The sequence below is a fragment of the Neomonachus schauinslandi genome, chromosome 7 (assembly GCF_002201575.2).
Source record: "Neomonachus schauinslandi chromosome 7, ASM220157v2, whole genome shotgun sequence".
NCBI classification, from domain to species: domain Eukaryota; kingdom Metazoa; phylum Chordata; class Mammalia; order Carnivora; family Phocidae; genus Neomonachus; species Neomonachus schauinslandi.
This window is the reverse complement of record NC_058409.1, coordinates 57,871,143-57,892,583: the sequence shown is the minus strand read 5'-3', so window position 1 is coordinate 57,892,583 and position 21,441 is coordinate 57,871,143. Positions and strand designations below refer to the sequence as shown.

Sequence of the window (21,441 nt, the reverse complement as noted above, 5' to 3'; positions counted from 1 at the left end):
ACAGAAAAAATATACAGAAAATTAGAAGGAAATATGTCAACATTAATATGGTCATTGTTGGTTGCTTGGATGATGTGTTTTTACTCTTGCTCATCTTCATTGTCTAATTTTTGCACATGAAACATGCATTACTTATAAAATACACACACACACACACACACACAAAGAAATGAATTACACACATATATCCAGACTGTGCTTCTGTCAAGCTGTAGGATTTGTAGCAAGTAACTTGGACTGTCTTTCCTCAGGTACCTTTTCTGTAGAGTATAAATGCCAATTTGGTGCTGCCTCATGGAGTAAGCAGCCTGTTTATATTGCAATACTACCAGAGAAAATAATCACTGCTGTGAAACTTTAGAGCTTATTTGAAGGCTTCCTCCAAATATATTACACTTTCTAGGTGGGTATTCCCACTGCTTCTCAAATCTGACTGGGTCTGCTTTTCCATTTGACCATGGCTGGAGAGGGCCAGATGGCTTTACGTCCTGGATGTAGAGAGATGCTAGGAGGAGTAAGAAGATCTTCTTTTATGCTTATGTGGTCACCACCACTTGCTTACCAAGAGAAAAGAATTGGTAAGACCTGGCAAGACAGACTGACTAGGAAAACTTTCTATGATTATAATACAATACTAGGTTTCCTGAAGTAAAGTACTGGTAAGATGTAAATAAATATAGCATGAAAAGAAAGAATGAGAAGGAAGAAAAGAGACAGGAGTAGAAATTCTTGAGATATTTTAAATATGGGATACCACAGAATTTTTACCTCTTTACTTAATATTGTTGAAAATTTAAATAGTAACTGCATAGCTGGACACTGGAGACATATATGGTACCCAAAAGGGGGAAAATTGACCAAAACATATGCACTAATTCAACTCTTTAAAGATTTTATTTATTTATTTGGGGGGGGAGCAGAGGGGAGAGAGACAAGCAGACGTGAGGTTGAGACCCCAAGACCAAGACCTGAGCTGATACCAAGAGTCAGACACTTAACCGACTGAGCCACCCAGGTGGCCCACTAATTCAACTTTTTTAAACTTTTTAAAATTTTATTATGTTATGTTAATCACCATACATTACATCATTAGTTTTTGATGTAGTGTTCTATGATTCACTGTTTGCGTATAACACCCAGTGCTCCATGCAGTACGTGCCCTCTTGAATACCCATCACCAGGCTAACCCATCCCTCCCCATCCCCCTCCCCTCTAGAACCCTCAGTTTGTTTCTCAGAGTCCATAGTCTCTCATGGTTCATCTCCCCCTCCGATTTCCCCCCTTCATTCTTCCCTTCCTCCTATCTTCTCTCTCTCTTTTTTTTTTTTTTAACATATAATGTATTATTTGTTTCAGAGGTACAGGTCTGTGATTCATCAGTCTTACACAATTCACAGGGCTCACCATAACACATACCCTCCCCAATGTCTATCACCAGCCACCCATCCCTCCCACCCCCCCCACCACTCCAGCAATGCTCAGTTTGTTTCCTGAGATTAAGAATTCCTCATATCAGTGAGATCATATGATACATGCTTTCTCTGATTGACTTATTTTGCTCAGCATAATACCCTCCAGTTCCATCCACGTCATTGCAAATGGCAAGATTTCATTCCTTTTGATGGCTGCATAATATTCCATTGTATATATATACCACATCTTCTTTATCCATTCATCTGTTGATGGACATCTTGGGTCTTTCCATAGTTTGGCTATTGTGGACATTGCTGCTATGAACACCGGGGTGCACATACCCCTTCGGATCCCTACATTTTTATCTTTGGGGTAAATACCCAGTAGTGCAATTCCTGGGTCATATGGTAGCTCTATTTTCAACTTTTTGAGGAACCTCCATACTGTTTTCCAGAATGGCTGCACCAGCTTGCATTCCCACCAACAGTGTAGGAGGGTTCCCCTTTCTCCACATCCTCGCCAACATCTGTCGTTTCCTGACTTGTTAATTTTAGCCATTCTGACTGGTGTGAGGTGGTATCTCATTGAGGTTTTCATTTGGATTTCCCTGATGCCGAGCAATGCTGAGCACTTTTTCATGTGTCTGTTGGCCATTTGGATGTTTTCTTTGGAAAAATGTCTGTTCATGTCTTCAGCGCATTTCCTGATTGGATCATTTGTTCTTTGGGTGTAGAGTTTAATAAGTTCTTTATAGATTTTGGATACTAGCCCTTTATCTGATATGTCATTTGCAAATATCTTCCCATTCTTCAGTTGTCTTTTGGTTTTGTTGACTGCTTCTTTTGCTGTGCAAAAGCTTTTTATCTTGATGAAGTCCCAACAGTTCATTTTTGCCCTTGCCTCCCTTGCCTTCCGCGATGTTTCTAGGAAGAAGCTGCTGCGGCTGAGGTCGAAGAGGTTGCTGCCTGTGTTCTCCTTTAGGATTTTGATGGACTCCTGTCTCACATTTAGGTCTTTCAACCATTTTGAGTCTATTTTTGTATGTGGTGTAAGGAAATGGTCCAGTTTCATTCTTCTGCATGTGGCTGTCCAATTTAAACTCTTATTTCTTTATTGTTTTCAACAGTTTTATAAATACCTGGAATTTTTACAGGCCCATGAAAATACCACTGGGACCACCAAACTTCAGTTAGGGTCATAGACACGTATAGTCAACATCTCCTTATTCTCCTTACAGCCACAATCTAGCCTCCTCATATTAACAGTTGAAGAGGATACCCATAGTGGCTTAAAACAAATGGCCTTGGTTTTCTTCCCCAAACTGATATTTCTGTGGAATTCAAAGGAAACATATTTTCATGGGCATCTTGCCTGCTTTTTAATAGGCCTTCCAGGGCATGTGGGCCATGATTTATTTTCATAACTGAATCACTAAGTTTAATTTTATAAATAGTACCCAGTGGAGTTACTTTACACATAACAGGTGCACATTAAACATTGTACACATGAACTTTCAATGAATAAGAAAATGATTGCATTGAAAGCATTTCATATATAAATTAAAAAGTTTAGAGAGTGGCAATTCAACATCTACTGCAGGTAGCAAACGCTCCTATTGTGTTCATGCTGTCATTTAAGGGCATTCTATACTTCTGCCTTGCCTTGTTTTGCAATGCAACACTGAAATGACAAATTCCTCATGCTCCTAGACCTTGTGACAATAGCAAGAGGAAAAAAAAAAAAAGAAAAGAAGAATTATGGAAACTTCCATCTTCACAATGTCTGTTAGCAGAAAAATTATCAAGTGCTTTGACATTTACCATTCTACATATTTGATCCAGTAATTCTCATTCCTCTTATGGCTTCCATTTTTCATTTTTCTGTTTTATTGCAAACTCCTTACTTCAGTGCTTCAATACTTATTTTATCTTCGGAGCAGTAAGACTACCCCAGAGGGCAGACAGGCACCTGCTCAGGAAGCTCAATGTTTTCACATCAGTCATAGTGAGTCCAGAAACCGTCTAAAGCTCACAGACACACAACAGAGGGAGCAAAACAGAGGGGAAGTACCCACAGAGCTAATAACACAATCATTTCCTCCTTAGGCATGAGTGCAAAGCCAGCCCCCTGAAGCTAGAAGGAGCGGTCTTCTCCTGGGTCCACCACACCTCTGCCCATCACCACGCATTGCACTCGGGGAAACAGTCTTTGTTTCTTCAGCGGCGGCTTGCTGAGTTCTCATACCCCCTCTTCACTCACCACTAGCTGAAACCAGCTTGTTGGCGCTATGGATCCAGTTCTCACAGGGCCAGTATAAAGATCCACGTGCATCTGATTACAACCAAAGGTTGCGGGTCTCCACATGGCATCTCCCACCTCTACTCCGCTCTGTCGCTGGGTGTGGCCCCAGATTTCTGACTCACCTTCCTGCTGAAGCTTTCTTGCTGTTTTTCTGGACTGACAGCTTAAGCTCCTATATATATATAGGACTCTTCTGACCAAGTTATTGCCTTCTCAAAGCCACACACTAGCAAGCAAATGAAATCTTTTAATAGCTCCCTAGTGGTTCCTAAATAACACCTAAACTCCTCATCCCAGGACTAGCTGCCACCTTCCCCCGGCCTTCATTCCCCTCCGTGCTGATGCCCAGCCAAGCTGAACAACCTGTCTTACATTTTCACCTGTCTAGGTTTCTCTGGCTTCCCTCCTCCTTCCCTGTGTGGAATGTTCTCTTCTCCATCCCTCTCTTTCCTGATCCAGCACTGTTACACGTCTGAAGCCAACATCCAGCTCCAATGCACCCTCCTCCCTGAAGTCTTCCTTCTTCCCCATGCCCAGCAATTGTTCTCATTCCTGTTCCCATAATACTTGCTCAGGACTTTTCTAGCTCTACCTTCCCAGGATGCAGAGTCTAGTCACGGCCCAGATACCTAATAGCTATGTGACCCTGGGCCTGTTCATTTTGCTAAGTGTCCATTTCTCAAACTATTAAATGGAGCTAATAAGACTTGCCCTGTCTCATTTTTTCAGTGGTGGTCAAATAAGAAAATGCAAAAACTATAAACTGCTATGCAACTGTAGGTATTACTATATTTATTTGTGTTTATTTCTTATCTTCTCTATTAGAACATTAGCGCTTGGGACTAGGATTCTATTTCTTATTAATTTTCTCATATACCATAGCATCTGACAACACCAAATACAACTACTTATTGAATGAAAAATAGATAAAATAGAGTAGTCCTGTATCCACTCTGATTTTTTTTTTTTTTTACCCACAATCTCTTAAACAATGTTGAAGGGGGGGGCAGTTTCTATTGGTTTATCTTTACCAATCCTTTCCTTCTAAACTTCACATCTTTGTACACTGGACAATTTGGGGCCTGATTTCATGGCTCCATTTCCATGCCTGGATACCAGCCTGACACCAGAACAGTAGAGTCTAGCCTGATTCCAGACCGTCTCCGTGACCGGTGGGAGATGAAAGAGCAAATCCAAGCAATGAAGATTTGAAATATTGCTTTCTTGGAAAAGAATTCTCAAAAGGTGCTGTTTAAAAAGTGGACTTGGTAGTCAAAAATATTATGATGTACTGAATGTCAAAGTGGTGAAGCAGGGTGGCAGCTTTCAAGGACTGGAAATGATAATATTTTGTCTGCTTGGGCGAAAGAGTTCAGAGTGACCTGGCCTGCAGGCAGCAAATGCGCCGAGGTAGTCCGGGGCTTTCTGCTTTGCTTGGCAAATGGCTTTGCTCTTTGGCACTTTTAAATATATGATGAAAGCCACTGCTGTCAACCTTTCCTCTTTTTAAATAATTGTACATTTCAAAAAAAAGCCTTCTTGCCATTAATGTCTCTTGTGATGGATATTCTTGTTGGCCTTTGCTTATTTATCTTCAGGCCCTATACACTGGGTCTTTGTAACTTTAATGCTTTGGAAAGACATATAAAAGGTAAATCATCAAACTGCTTTTCCTGAAAGTACTCTGGGTGACTCCCAGGTGTGATGGATGCAGTCTGGAGGTTCTGAAATCTTCTTACAGCAGGTTGAACAAATGTAAAGTATACGGAGTATACACCCCCCCCACACACACGCACTCCCTCCCCACCCCCACACCGTGCAAAGAAACCATCCAGGGAAAGGGAGCACAGCAATGATGTTAAACATCTGCAGAGGGCTTTATATTTTGAGAAGTTATGAGATTCATTATGTACTCAATTATCTGTGGACGACAAAGCTGTGATTGTGTACAAAATCCCAAGGTCAGGTTGTAGAAGAGAGTTGCAAAGCAATTCCTTCAGTGCCCATGGAACCTCTTTGGCCTCAGCAGAACCACAGAACATGAGCACTGTAAGTCATCTAGCTCAGTATCTCCTTCACAAATCCTTTCAATGAAAGTATCTACCAGCACATTTCCAGGAACAAGGAACGAATCACTTCACAGAGAAACCCACTTCACTTCCGGATTGCTCTCCAAGATTTTCCAAATACAGAGCCGATTCCCTCTGATTTCCACCAATGGGTCCTAATTGTATTCTTCAGAGCTACAGACAGATTTAGTCTCATCCTTCATCTAAATGCTATTCTTCAAATATTTTAAGGCAACTTTCATCTCTCTCGTCTTCTGTCTGGTTCCTTTATTTCTCCAGATCCTTTAACATTCTGATTTTGTGATATTGTAAAAAATGGGGTCTAGAGGACTACTGTTTTGGTGACTCTCCTTAAGGCAATCTTGGACTTGAGAGTGTCCCTGTGAAATGTGTCCAGGATGAGACACAAACATTTTAGGTGTGGCCTGGACAGTTAACATTGTGGGATGCATTAGCTCCCTTAATCTGGCCACATAAATGCATTAATGAAGCCTAAAATTTAAGGAGATTTTAAAAAACTGTTACATCACTGTATCTTTTCATTTATTCATTCAGCAAACATTTCTAAATAGCTACTAGACGTCAGGCTTTGTGTTAAATAATACTTGGTTCTTAATGTTGCTGACTAGAACTTTCAGGATAGGTGTCCCATATCCTGCACTTTGGCAATTTACTTTTCACTCCTAGATGATGGATTTACATTTATTCCCATTAAATTTCACCTGAATGACTGTGGCATATGTGTCAGGCTGCTAGGACCTTGTTAATCTTGATGATGGCATCCCTTATGTTCAACTGTCTTTTCCAGCCATGTGCCATTTGCCAACATGATAAAATACTATTTATATCTTCACTCAAGTCACTGGTATGTTCGATGGTTCAATACCCAAGATAGAGCCTTGTCAAAAACTCTAGATGCTTTGCTATAAAACAACTTACCAAGCCCTAATAGTACTATTTACCTAGCTTGTTCTTTTTTATATCCAGAAAGGTATAATGAGCGACTTCATAAAATTCTTTTTTCATGTCAAGATACATTATGCTCATAGCATCTTTTTGATCTATCAGTTTAGAATCTTTACTTTAAAAAAAGTTTAGCATGACTTCTTTTTAGTGAACCCATTTACCTTCACATAATCCCAGCTTTCTTTCCCAGGTAATTCCCAAATACAAGGATAATAATATAACCCTCCAGGAGTCTGTCCTAAAGTTCACTAAAATTCTTCCCATTTTCTGTATATGACCACTTTAAAATTGAGCTAATTCAAGGTCACCTCACAAGAATACTGTGAAGATTGAAGAAAGAAATGAGTGTTGAGCCTTCAGCACAGTCCTGGTACATTAAAAGGGCTCCATAAATATTAATGTCTGACGCACCTCATTTTCCACCTTCAGTACCAGGTTCAGAATTCTAATTTTGAAACTCTTCTCTCTCTCTCGCTCTCTCTCATGCTCTGTTTCTCTTTAGCCCACAGGCTTCTCTGTGAACGATTACTCTATTTGACACGTCCTAACCTTAGGCTAAGAAGGTGACCGTCTGCAGTCATTACTGCAAATTCTTGGGGTTCCCTTCATTACCACAGCTCCACCACAGTGGCAGTCAAATTAAGACTAAAGAAGCAGTTCTTCTTGTTTGCTTTCTCTCTCTTTTTTTTTTAAAGATTTTTATTTATTTATTTGAGAGAGAGAGAGAGAGAGAGAACATGAGCGGGGAAGGGGCAGAAGGAGAGGGGGAAACAGACTCCTGGCTGAGCAGAGAGCCCAATGCGGGGCTCGATCCCAGGACCCTGGGATCATTACCCGAGCTGAAGGCAGCCGCTTAACCAACGGAGCCACCCAGGTGCCCTTATTTGCTTTCTCTGAAAGGTGAAGGCCTTATCAAGGCAAGCCAAGAGTTCACCAAATCATCTTCAGAAGACAGTTGCCAAAAAAGTAGAGATCTTTCTCTCTCCCTCGTCTTCCTTTCTACCTATCTTATAGAAGCTTATGGCAGAACCTCAAATTTTTACTGAGCTTCGCAGTCTAAAAAAAATTGTACTTTATATAATTCAGTTCTTGCAATCAACCTGTGAAGCAGCTATTATCACCCCCACTGTAGAAACAGTAAACCAGGGCTAAGCAATTTAGAGACATATTCACGAGGACACAGCTGTTAAGATTTTTAACTGTGACTCGAACTCAAAATACTACTGGAAAGTTGCCCTATGCTAGATACAAGAAAAGCATCAACCAGATCTTCTGTCCAGCCAGGTGGTTTCTGTAGAACGCTTATTTCTATCAAAATCATATCATCTGTATTACTAACAATCTGATAGAACATTTATACCAGAAATACTGTATTTCCTTTATAACCCCATCCAAATGGTCTTCAAAATTCATCAATTCATTAATGAATTTGAGCCAGCCCCACTATGTGCCGGACATTGTGCACTTCCAGAATTTACACAATACTGCATGTCTTCTTTAACAAACCAGGCTACTCTTCTCAGCCTCCATTTATTCTATTCAGTTTGCTCATGAGCTACTTCTGTGTATGAGGCACTGTGCTAGGTGCTGCAACAGACACAAACGTGAGCTGAGGGAGGCTCAGCGCCTGCTCCGAGGGAGCTTACAACCTACTGCAGAGAAGACCTAGAGGTAATCCAAGTACAAGGGAAGCTAAGATCAGTACATTTTACAGAAGGACAAAATCCCATAATAAAAGAGGTCAGAAGGAATAGGAGATGGCAACTGTAGACGGTGCAGGAAATGGTACCAGTGGGGAGCAGAGGGCAAGGGTACACGGACGGAGAAGGACAGACAGCATGGGTGGGCCCAGGGAATGGTAACTAGTCCATCCAGCTGAAGCACAGGCTACATGGAGGGTTGGAAGGAGGGATAAATTGGAGAGGCGGGTTGGGGGTCATGCAGCAGAAAATCCTGCCTGCCTAGCAAGGACACTCGTACCTTTTTCAGTTGGGAATAGGAAGACACTAAATGTCTCTGCTGTCAGGCATAACTCGTTCCAAGTTATGCTTATAACCATAATGTGCAGCCACGGGAAGGATGACTTGGGAGTGTGAGAGCAGAAGCAGAGAGCTCGGCGGCAAGCTTGTGCTGCACAGTCCTCAGGAGCGCATCTAGGGCCCTAGATAATGATTGGGGCTCACCTTCTGGGAAGAGGATTCTCCCCCAACCCCCTCAAATTAGGTCAGGCCTGCATGGTCACCATCGAATACCTCAACGGGGAGTCACAACCACATGCCCCGTCTTTTCCGGGGAGCTAATGGACCCAGTGAGTTCTCCTTGTTCCCATCAGAATGGGCTGCTGCTCTTTTCTAGAACCTTCAGATTCACCAGTGTTGGCAAATCTCTGTACTTTTTCCTAGTGTTCCAGTGAAACTTCTCTAGGTCAAATTCTTCAACTCTCCAAACTCTGATATAAATTGCTCTTTGTTTTCTGAAAATTTTCATTTCTGGATTCTGTTAGAAAATATTTATAAAAAGAATTCTAAGAGCTATTTATCTTCTCTAATAGGTTGGAGGGTGGAGAGGTGTTCATCAACATGGAGATTAGCTGATGTTTACAGCTCAATCACATGACCAGTGGTTGTCCAAAGGAAACACACTTACAAACACCGTGGCCTCTCCACCTTCCCATCTAGCGTTATCTCTGCCCATGTAGAGCAAACAGAAAATCAATTCCGGGAAGTTGCTGCCTTGCGTTTCCAGGAAACACAGATTTTCCACAATGGGCTCATGCATACTGGCCAATTTCGAAATGGAGGGGGAGAGTCAGTGAGGGTGAACAGCTAGATGCAGGGTTTTTCACTCTACAGAGGACCCTTTGGCCACTAAGCTGGGTGAGCTAAACGAAAATCTTTCAATGCCTCTAAAACACACAGTTCTGTGAGAAGCTATTGATCTTTGGACGAAGAAGGGTGGTTTTTATAGATCACAAACTGAATAGACTGGTTAGTAGAGCATGAGCAGTTCCTTTAGGGATGGGAGGCATGGGGCTGTCTGATTCAAGGCAGGGAGGTAAGTGAAGTCACCTCCCATCAGGGCTACAGATGGGGCAAAGGGCGCAGGAATGGTTAGACCATCTGCTGAGCCATGTCCCCAGACCCCCTTCACTACTGGAGACCTCACCACAGCTCCTGAGAGGCCTAAGGGACAGATGGAGCACATGTGAGTGGGGGGGGGGTGTAGGGGGAGGTTGGAACTTGACATAAAAGGGGTTAAAATCCCATTCCTTCTTGCTTTCAACTCTGGAGTCTTATGAAAGCTAAGAATGAAGAATTTCTTTCAGCTCCTAATATCTGAAAATGTAAGTGCTGAATAACAATTGGAATCTGATACAGTCTGAAGCACTACAAGTAAAGTAAACTGAAATAAATATGAAATCTTGCCAGAAGGGCCAGTCCTCCCTTTTTCTCTTTTATTAAAAGCATGTGGCAGGGGCGCCTGGGTGGCTCAGCCGTTAAGCGTCTGCCTTCGGCTCAGGTCATGATCCCAGGGTGCTGGGATTGAGTCCCACATCGGGCTCCCTGCTCTGCGGGAAGCCTGCTTCTCCCTCTCCCACTCCCCCTGCTTGTGTTCCCTCTCTCACTGTGTCTCTGTCAAAATAAATAAATAAAATCTTAAAAAAAAAAAAAAAGCATGTGGCAGCAGGAACACGTATCTGTCACATTCCTCCATAAGCAGGAACAGGTGCTGTCCTCAGGGCATGGGTGGAGGGGAAGGAGATGAAAAAAGAGTGACCCTTTTCTTTGTGAGCCACTTCTTAGTATTTGTAGTAACTCATTCTGAATGACAGTGACATTTGACAGCAAAACAACCAAACAGGTGTCAGACCTGTGTAAGTCGGCACAAGACAGGTGGAAAAGAGAGCTGTTCATTGAGTTCTACTGACTGAGGTAGATTCTCTCCAAGTCCAGGAGTGCTTGCAAGAGCTGGGAGTGAGGTCTGCTAAGCCACATGCTTCCAAGGGAACATAAGAATGGTGTGGGTGGCGGTTACAGGATGCATGTTTGTGTCCCTCCCTCCCCCCAAATTCATCTGTTGAAGCCCCAGCCTTCCATGTGGTGGTATTAGGAAGTGGGTCTTTGGGACGTAATTAGGTTTAAGTTAGGTCACGAGGGTGGGACCCTCATGATGGCATTAGTATCCTTATACGGAAAGGAAGCCGGAGAGCTCCCGCTCTCCACTCACACACAGCGAGGAAAGGCCATGTGAGGACAGAGCAGGAAGGTGGCAGCACCCAGGCTTTCTCCAGAAACAAAATCTGCTGGCACCCTGATCTTGGACTTCTCAGCCCCCAGTACTGTGAGAAATAAAGGTCTTTTGTTTGAGCCACCCAGTCTGTAGTATTTGCTGTAACAGCCCAAACTAAGACAGCGGCCTAATGGTCCTGGGTCCTGTTCCTTCCCAAACTGGATCCCAAATAACAGGAGGATGGGTATTTTGGCCACAAGCAATTCTTCTTCTCGCGCCATATATCAACTCGCCCTTCCCATACAGGTCAATGTACAATAAGAAGAACTTGGTATTGAAAACTGAAACGAATGGTGGATGAGAATAAAATTGTAGGAGGGAAACATTTAAGACAAGTAGACCCCAAATGCTGGAATAGGAAAAGCAGATTCTTAAGAAAATGATTTCTGCAAATGTGCTTACCTTTGTTCAAGCGTCCCATCACAGTGAATTCTAAGTATTTGCTGTTGTCCATTGAAGAGTAAAGGCCAAAGATGGTGGCTGAACTTTTAGTGTGCAGCTTGAAGGTGGAGATCACATAGACCTCATTCAGGGTGGGGTCCGTCAGGATTGGCTGCAGAACAGCTGGGTTCAGCCTCTGGCTAGAGGATGGGAGAAGGTCAAAGACTGGGGAGAACAGGAAAAAGGGGATAATCAGTGAAAGAAGTTTGAGACAAACATTTTTTTTTTGAGGGGGCACAGTTTGACAGTAAGATAGAAGTAACGTCAACTAACACTGTTATCATTTTCCACATGGCTAAAATCGCCCGTTCTTCCTTATCACTCTTATAGTGGCTGGACATTTGAACCAGAAAAAGTACAACACAATTTTCCTCACTAGGTCATGGCCCCCAAGAGAAGACTAAATTTGCAAACCCTAAATTGCATTTGGCCAAAGAAGTGGCTCTGAAAATGCCCACTAGGAAAAGCACTACCGACCTAGAGTACAAAGGCGACAGGTGAGAGCACACAAGTCACTGTTTCTCTTATGTCCCCAAGCAGTGGATATCTGCCTTAGGGTCCCTCATGCACCCCGTGGACCAGAGCCAACTGTACTTTTCTTGGTCAGTGTAAATGAGACAGGGAATGCAGCAGAAATCATGGATGTGGTGGGACACAGTATGCCAGAAAAATGATTCGCTGCCTCTGTGAGACCCAAGTGTTCCTGTTATGCATTTAGAGTTCTCCACTATTTCTCTGTTAAAAATCTTGATGCAGGGGTGCCTGGCTGGCTCAGTCAGTAGAGTATGCAACTCTTGATCTTGGCGTTGTGAGTTCAAGCCCATGTTGGGTGTAGGGCTTACTTAAAAAAAAAAAAATTCTGATATAAAAACAAAACAATGGGGTTTCTCTTTCTTAACTGTAACCTGACAGAGGTGGTCTACAAAAACTGTAATCTGCATTTGTATTTATATAAATTGCTTTTGATTAAGCCAGCAGTACTTTCAAGCTTTGTAATATTTGTGCAAGCTGTAAGAGTGTACATCCAGAGTTATTTTAAAGGCAAAGGCCAAATGGGTAATACTCACTAGAAGTTACTTAGTATTTCTGTTGGTTTATACAAATATTGTTTGAACAATTCCACAGCCTGCAGGAACGTTAGCCTCTAAAATTTTTTTAAAAGATTTTATTTATTTATTCAACAGAGAAAGTGAGAGCATACAAGCAGGGGGGAGTAGTAGAGGGAGGGAGAGAGAGAGAAGCAGGCTTCCCGCTGAGCAGGGAGCCCGACGCGGGGCTCGATCCCAGGACCCTGAGATCATGACCTGAGCTGAAGGCAGACACTTAACCATCTGAGCCACCCAGGCGCCCTGTCTAATAATTTTTTTTTAAGATTTTATTTATTTGAGAGAGAGAGAGAGAGAGAGCGCACAAGCAGGGAGAGCGGCAGGCAGAGGGAGAAGCAGGCTCCCCGCTGAGCAAGGAGCCCGATGTGGGGCTCGATCCCAGTACCCTGGGACCATGACCTGAGCCGAAGGCAGATGCTTAACCAACTGAGCCACCCAGGTGCCCCTGCAAAGATTTGAAAGACAACACAACAGAATGTTAACATGAACAGTAGCTATCTCTGGGTTGTATATTTATACGTTTATTTACTTTTCTTTTGCTTATCCACTTTTTTATTTTTTACAATTAACAGGTGTTGCTTTTGCAGTAGGAAAAAAAATAAAAGTTATAAGACAAACAGGCAAAAACCTAGTTACTCAAGAATATCTATTCTTTAAAAGACAACCTGTCTTTATACCGGATCTGTATTGTTTCTTTCTCATGCACTTAGGGTCTTACAAAATAATGAATTTGATACTAGAAATACTGGAAAGCAGAAAATCTATTATGTTCCTTCCAGCACTCCACATTCCCCTAAAACTTGAATACTGCTGCCTACTGTAATTCAAAGGGGAAACAGAATTTTTTAATTTCCAAAGAACTGGAAGCTTTACATTTCCACCACTAAGAGCCAAGGGCAACAGACAATATGTCTAGAAGTTCCATTCAGGATAAAGCATCTGCAGATGTGAGTTTAAGGTACGTGAATTGCACTCAAAACTAAACTCTTATTATCCCTGATTCTTGATCTATGATTATGTTCATAATCTAGCTCAAGCTAAATTAACTCTATTTCAGTCTGCAAGGTTCATCTAATCCATTGGCTTCTCTCTCAAGGGGCAGAGTTGGGATTAGTTAGTAATGAGTTTGGAGAGTGTTTTAAAAAGGAAATGAGACACAACAATTTTCCATTAATGCTATTACATTTTCGTAATAGTGCCAGGATCTAAGCACTAATTAACTCAATAAAAGAATCTATCAGAAACTTGACTTAATCTGATAATCTACAGCAACTAATTAACCAGGTAATTTAGGTAGTATAGCCTGATTTTAAGTCCCATAAAACAGGCAGCTCTAAGAAGCAGCAAAATCCATACCTGTAGCACACCATGAAGTTGTGTGTTCAAATGTCAAGAATTCATGGAACACAAAATATTATACCCGTAAATTCAAAACTGCCAAACAATGTCTGTAATCAGAAAACTTTTGAATTGTGTTAAAAAGATTCCTAACATCAAAAAGCAAAGGCAACAAAAGCAAAAATAAACAAGTGGGACTCCATCAAACAAAAAAGCTTCTGCACAGAAGAAACCATCAACAAAAGGAAAAGATAACCTAGAGAATGAGAGAAAATACTTATAAATCCTATGTGATAAGGGATTAATATCCAAAATATATAAAGAACTCATACGACTCAATAGCAAAAAACCCAAACAATCTGATTTTTAAGTTGGCAGAAGATCTGAACAGACATTTATCCAAAGAAGACATACAGATGGCTAACAGGCACAGGAGAAGGTGGTCAACATCAGGAATCATCAGGGAAATGCAAATTAAAACCACAATGAGTAATCACCACACACCTGTTAGAATGGCTATTATCAAAGAAATAGCAAGTGTTGGTGAGGATGTGGAGAAAAGGGACCTCTGGTGCACTGTTGATGGGAATGTAAATAGGTGCAGCCACTATGGAAAACACTGTGGAGGATACTTAAAAAACTAAAAATAGAACTACATATGATCTAGCAATTCCACTGCTGGGTAGTTATTAAAAAAAATAAAACAAAACCCAAACCCCAAAACACTAATTCAAAAAGATATATGCAGATTCATGTTCACTGCAGCATTATTTACAATAGCCAAGAGATGGAAACAACCCGTGTCCATTAATAATGAATGGATAAAGAAGATGTGGTATTTGTATATAATGGAATATTATTTAGCCATAAAAAAGAATGAAATCTCGCCATTTGTGACAACACGGATGGACCTTGAGGGCATTATGCTAAGTGAAATACGTGAGACACAGAAAGACAAATACTGCATGATCTCACTTTATATGTGGAATCTTCAACAACAACCACCACCACCCAAGCTCATAGAGAACAGAATGGGGGAGGGGGATGGGTGAAAGGTGTCAAAAGGTACAAACTTCCAGTTATAAAATAAATAAGTCATGGGGATTTAAAGTACAGCATGCTGACTATAGTTAATAATATGGTATTGGATAATTGGAAGTTGCTAAGAGAGAAGATCTCAAAAGTTCTCATCACAAGAAATTAATTTTTTCTAATGCTGTATGGTGACAGATGTTAACTAGACTTATCGTGGTGATCATTTTACAATGTATACAATTACGGAATCATTGTTGTCCACCTTCCTAGAAGAGTGGTCACAATGAATATAGATTACAGCATTCAAATAGTTCAAGGCAAACTAAATGCAGAACATTACCCCCTGAAACCACTATTTTGGTTTCCTGGTCTAAAATCAAAAGGAGTTATTTGGTGAAATGCAAAGTTTAAATGGGTGATTACTGCAATGGGAGGGGAAGGACTTTGAGAATTCCCTCACAGGCATTCTTCATTCTGGCTTTGTGAGAAGTAACAACTTTTACTTGGACCTGTGTGACTCTCCCAGCTTTATTTCATTATTCAGTAATACATCAACAGGTGAAGGTCATCACTGGATGGCCTGTTAGAGCGCTAAGATCTTTTCCTGCTTAAATAATTTCTTCCTTTTGGCCTTTGCAAAAAAAAAAAAAAAAAATCAGTTTAAGCTTGTGTTCTGCCCAACGGTTATTTTCACCCCATCTCAATTAGGGGTTTGAGGATTACTCAGGTGTCTTTTTAATGTATTTATCGATTTTTTTTTACCTCTGTAAGAGAAACACCGACTTCTCAGTCCTTCCTGCTCTATTTATCTCGGGAATCAAGAGATCACGCCTCCCAAAGGAGGCGTTGGGGTCCAAACAAAGAACAGAAAACAGGGAGTGGTGGGGCAAACAGAGTAATGCTGTGCCGTTCTGGGAGATGACGGTCTCAGACTTTCTGGGGGAACATCACTCCCGCCCCGTCGGAGAATTTAGGGGGCCAAGGGTGAAGGGATGGCCCGCCAGAGAGAGCCGCAGGGGACAGAACCTGGATTTCACCCCACTCCAGGCAGGACCTGTTAGAAGTCTAGAGCCGTGTGGTAAGCTCTGAAATGAACCCCACTTCTTCGCATAGACTGAAAAGTTTCGCATCCCCTAAGCTGTTGCTTAGAGAATTGGTCTCATCGCTGGATAATGGACTCAGAAAATGCTATACTCTAATCACCACTTCCAATTACAAAATGCTGTGACTCGGGCCCCAGAGGGACAGAGAAGTGCCAGGGGCCAAGAAGCGCGCGCGGAGTTGGTCCCTCCTGTCGTTCAAGCGGAGCGGGAAGGAGGGACCCGGGGACCGTCGCCCCCCGCCCCGGCGCGAGCCCACTTACCCTGGGGGGTGGCTTGGGCGCCGGCCCCCAGCCACGGCTGCAGGGCCAGGTGCAGCAGGAGGAAGGCGGCTCCGCGCGGGGCCAGCATGTTGGCTCTTCCTGCAGGCGCGGGCGCTCGCGAGCGACGGCAGCCTGGCCGTGCCTCGGTGTCCCCAGCGGCGCGCTGTCCCTCCGTCGGGCCCCGCGGGCGGCGCAGGTGAAGGGAGCGCGAGGCGTGTGCGGGGCGCGGCGTCCGGGGCTGCCGTCGGGGGCGGTGCTCGCGTCCAGGGGCCGCGCGGAGCCGGGTGCGCTAGCGGCTGCCTGGGCGGCCGCCGCCCGGCTCTTTATGGTCTGGCCGGCCGGGGCCGGGGGAGGGCCGAGGCCGGGGCGGCCCCCTCGGCGGGCAAGCCCGTTCGCTGGGAAGAGAGGAGGCGGCCGGAGCGGGGAGCGTGGGCGGCGGAGGGAAAGGCCCGAGTGCGGAGTGGGGGAGCCGACCCGGCCGAGCGGGACCCGGGCTGGGCGCAGTCGCCGGCCTCTGACCGGCGAGGGGCTTTGGGAGAGCCCGGAAGCCGGGGCTGCGATAGGCACACAGGACGGCGTAGAGATGGAAGAGAAGAAGGGAGCGAAAGGAGGAAGAAAGTGCCACTGTCCCGCTGGCGTTAGGCACCATCAGTCCCCCCACCTCCTGTACTGCTTTTGTTTTCTAAGAAGAACAGCGTTTGGAGAGGCTTTTTAACACCCGTCGTAGGTTCCCCTTGCGAAGGAACCCTGAAGGCTGTCCAGGAACGCCTGCTTCCTAAAGTGGTCCAGAGAGCAATTGATTTCTTTTATTTCTTCAAGCTTTTCTTGAGTACTTCAAATGTTGAATATTTTTCCCCATCAAGTTTTGAGACATGAGCAGTGAACGTTTGAAAGTTTTGAGTTTTTAATGGAAATAAAACGCATCCCAAGGAATCGATCCAGATAGGATGGTGGTGGTTTATGGAGAATCTATTTTCAGTCTAGTTTCCAAACCCTCTGCCTGCCCACTTCTGTTCCGTCTTCCCCAAAGATTCCATGTGACAGTTTAAAGGTAGGGGAGTAGGGAACATACTGAAAGAGAGGGAAGGAACATAAGGAATTAGTCTTTCTCCTAGGTGAAGCCCCCTAGAAATAACGTGGATTAACTAGAAGAAAAAATATTTCCGAACAATGGCAAAACGTTTCCCTGTTGAGAAATCTTGAGTATTGGAGAAGATCCAGCAAAGCATTTCTGTCCCTATCTTCAAGGCTCAAAGAATTTCATTTCAAAGTTTAATCTGCCACAAGCTGGAAGATTAACTCATCTTATTTTCAAACTGTACTAGAATAACCCCTCACCAATTATGATTCCGGTCATAGCTAGTGACCTGGAGATTTCTGAGCTATCTTAAGATACCTCTTCTATTCGAGGTCTGCCTTAGTTCTAGGCTTCATATAATGTCCCATTCCACTAACCCCGCTCTGTGGAATGGGTCACCATTTATCTACATATGAGAGTGTACTTGACTGTAAACTCATGAGATGACTGAAGAATCTTCAGATCTTTAAGCTGTGTCCCCATAATGGCCTGAGTTAGAGGGAGCTCCAGGTTCCCAACTTCTGCTTTAAGCAAAACTTAAGAGTCAGCAGGACTAAACTGTAAGTTATCTGGAGGCAGATCTTATTTTTTTAGTCATCTTTGTTTAGTCATCTTTGCTAGGTAACCCCAAGTTCTTAGAAAATTCCCAGCAAAATAGCTTGCCCAGGGATGCACTCAATAAATTTTGGTTGAAACTGTAGGACTACTAAATGTAATGGATCAACACGAGAACGCAGTGACTTTCTGCTAACCTAGCATACTTACAATCTAATTTTGCTTTTAAAGAGCCTGAATTTTTATGAAGCCATTCATTGGAGAATCTTAGCTTTTTCTTTATGTCTTCAAAACCAAGAGGAAATTTGATGACAGTGATTACAATACAATCCATTAAATTGGCTATGAAATCTATGATAAAGGAGATGAAAGAGTTAATCAGTGTCTTTTCTGTGCTACCTCATTAAAATATCTGTTATTGCTCTTATTACACTGAATTTTAATTTATTTTAATAATGTATTATTTAATTTTTCCTCAGTATCAGACTGTGACCTCCTTAGCTCTCTCTCATTTATTTTTGTAGCCCAAATTCCTAGTGCCTAGCACGTACAATGAGTAGCTCATTGAATTGACTGTCCTTCTCTCAGCACTGTCAAGTAAGGATAAGAGGTTGTGATATGTTAGTAATCCATTTGTGCGGTAGGTTGTGAAAATTGTCCCAATTCTTTGCTCTTCCATCTACACATCTTTTGCTTTCCCACTATGCTTCTAGGCTTGGCCAGGTAATTTCCTTGGCCAATAGATTTTAGAAGAAAATGCCACATTCAGAAGCTTAAAATGTATTTGTGTGATGGGGCGTGCTTATTCTTTCACTTCTGCCTTTGCCGTGATAGCATGGCTGTGCTAGCTTGTTGGAGGATGAGAGACATGGAGCAGAGTTGAGTCACCACAGTCATTCTGGGCATAGCCACCTGAGTTCAGCTGACAGTTGTTTCAGGCAGGTGAATGAATCCAGGCAAGATCAGCAGAGCTGTCTAGCCAACTCCAGATAGGCAAACAATAAAAATTTATTTTGTATGTCATTAAGATTTTAGGATTGTTATGTAATATTATTGAAGCAATAGGTAACTGATAAACTAGGTGTCCTCCCATTTATAACTGTTTTATACAGAGTATAAATACAGAGTTATACAGAGTATACAGAGTATAACTCCATTTTTTATGTTTGCTTACAGCTTTCAAGCTCTACCATTCCCCTTCCCATTGGCCCCACATCTGAGCAAGCTGATAAGAAAGACTCGGTGCTCCTTCCTTTGGCAGAAAGTTCCAACTGTGCGAGCCCTAGACCATGCCCAGGAATCCTCACCCCAGCCCCACCCCCTAACCACCATGAAATACCCCAAACAATGTCCTTTCCCTGCTCGCTCAAGCCATCTTCACACCTGCTTGGGAGCCCATCCTAGTCTTTTCAGAAAGCCTCGGTATGTGGGTAATAAACATTTTCAAACCCTCTTGCTGCATGTGTGGCATCGTCATCAATCTCAACATCCAAACCTCATTTTGGGTGTGGGGATACCCATCCTACTCCTGCTCCTTATGTTCCTTAGAAGTGGGAGAAGTTACTCATATTACATACTGCTATTTGACACAAATAAGTAGAAGTTTTACACATATTTATCAATTGATATTTGAGTAAGATTATCATTAGTTATGTTAAGTTTTCCACTTGAATTCTTGAAGGGAGTAGAAATGGAAAATAATAACATTTAAAGATGGCTTAAATGGAATATGGTTTATACTCTAGTGTGTGATAACATTTATGCCACAGCACTGGGAAATGTAGACTTTGGGCTGCTCTGCAGTTTAATGTTAATAACAAAGGAAGGTACTTGATTAACTGACAGGATAATAGCTTCTCTAGAAACTAGTTAGCACAAATAAGGGCCTGTAAATTAAGTAGGGGGCTTTTGATAAGTGTGCAGTTAAAAGTAAAAAGGTTTTTGTTTTTGTTTTTTTTTCCCCCCCGAACTTAAAAGACAGCAATTTAGGCACTGAAGATTAGTGAAGCAAAAAACAAATGTGTAAAATCACTCATTTCCAATCTCACTAAGGGTCTAAGTAGACTATTAAAAAAACCTCTCATTAAGCTTCTTTAATATACTTTACTAAATACTGTGTAAAAATTCCTTAGAAAAATGCAGTTGTGTGGACCATTACTACAAATAACTATATCCACCTGACTTGAAGTCCAGAGAGTTTTGACAACTAGCATTTCTTTCTTTCTTTCTCTTTCTTTCTTTCTTTCTTTCTTTCTTTCTTTCTTTCTTTCTTTCTTTCTTTCTTGATTTATTGGAGAGAGAGGGAGAGGGAGAGTGAACATGGGGGTGGGGGGTTGGTGGAGAAGAGGGAGAGGGAAAGAGAGTCTCAAGCAGACTCCATGCTCAGCAGGGCTGGATCCTACAACCCTGGTCTCATGACCTGAGCTAAAACCCAGAGTCTGATGCTTAACCAACTGCGCCACCCAAGCACCCTGCGACTAGCATTTCTTTTTTTTTTTTTTTTTTTTTTTTAAGATTTTATTTATTTATTTGACAGAGAGAGACATAGCGAGAGAGGGAACACAAGCAGGGGGAGTGGGAGAGGGAGAAGCAGGCTTCCCGCGGAGCAGGGAGCCCGATGTGGGGCTCGATCCCAGAACCCTGGGATCATGACCTGAGCCGAAGGCAGACGCTTAATGACTGAGCCCCCCAGGCGCCCCGCGACTAGCATTTCTTAAAGTAACTTCTCTCCTTCATTAAACAATACATTAATCCATCCACATGGTAGTTCCTTCAGTGTCAAGTGATAATAATGATTATTGTGCCAGGACAATACCAAATTTAGTGCCAGATGTCTAAATATATTTGTGAAGAAAATACGATACAAAGTGCAATAAAATAATAGGATATAAAGCAAATATGCAAAAAATGCTAAAATTCTATTCATTTGGATGTAAGGAGCTTAGAATTAGGGATAATTTGCTTTGAATTGAAGTTCATTGATGGAAAAAAAGGTTTGTAAGCAGACAAATAGTATCACTTGAATTCTTGGGTACATGTTTAACCTAACAGAACAAACATATGGAAGATTTTAGTTAACTATCAACAGGAAAACTGGTACTGCTAATTACAAATGAGCCTTAATGAGTTCATAAAGACGTTGGACTAGATACGTATAATTTTTCCAACTCCAAATTCTTTTTTTTTTGTTTTGTTAAGATTTTATTTATTTGAGAGAGAGAGAAAGAGAGAGAGAGCATGAGTGGGGTGAGGGGCAGAGGGAGAAACAGGCTCTCTCCTGAGCAGGGCTCTGGATACAGGGCTCAATCCCGGGACCCTGGGATCGTGACCTGAGCCAGAGGTGCATGCATGCTTAACCGACTTAGCCACCCAGGTGCCCTTCCGACTCCAAGTTCTAAAATTATGTGGGTGTTGCTATCCATTCAGTGACAAAAGTGTTGACTTAGAAAGAATATTTGCCTATTGGGTATGAAATCTTAATTAGAG

The 21,441-nt window shown here is 42.5% G+C and overlaps 1 protein-coding gene across 2 annotated transcripts in view; it reads right to left on the bottom strand.

The window, feature by feature from the left end:
* THBS4 (thrombospondin 4) overlaps positions 1-16,493 on the bottom strand; it is a 44,361-nt gene extending 27,868 nt beyond the window's left edge. For both annotated transcript variants that reach the window (XM_021699801.1, XM_021699808.1), the window contains exons 1-2: positions 16,323-16,493; positions 11,442-11,645 (exon numbers count right to left, since the gene is read on the bottom strand). In XM_021699801.1, the coding sequence (XP_021555476.1) occupies positions 11,442-11,645; positions 16,323-16,410 (292 nt within the window). In that variant the 5' untranslated portion in view covers positions 16,411-16,493. The remainder of the gene's footprint in view (positions 1-11,441; positions 11,646-16,322) is intronic.
* Between the last annotated feature and the right edge of the window lie 4,948 nt (positions 16,494-21,441).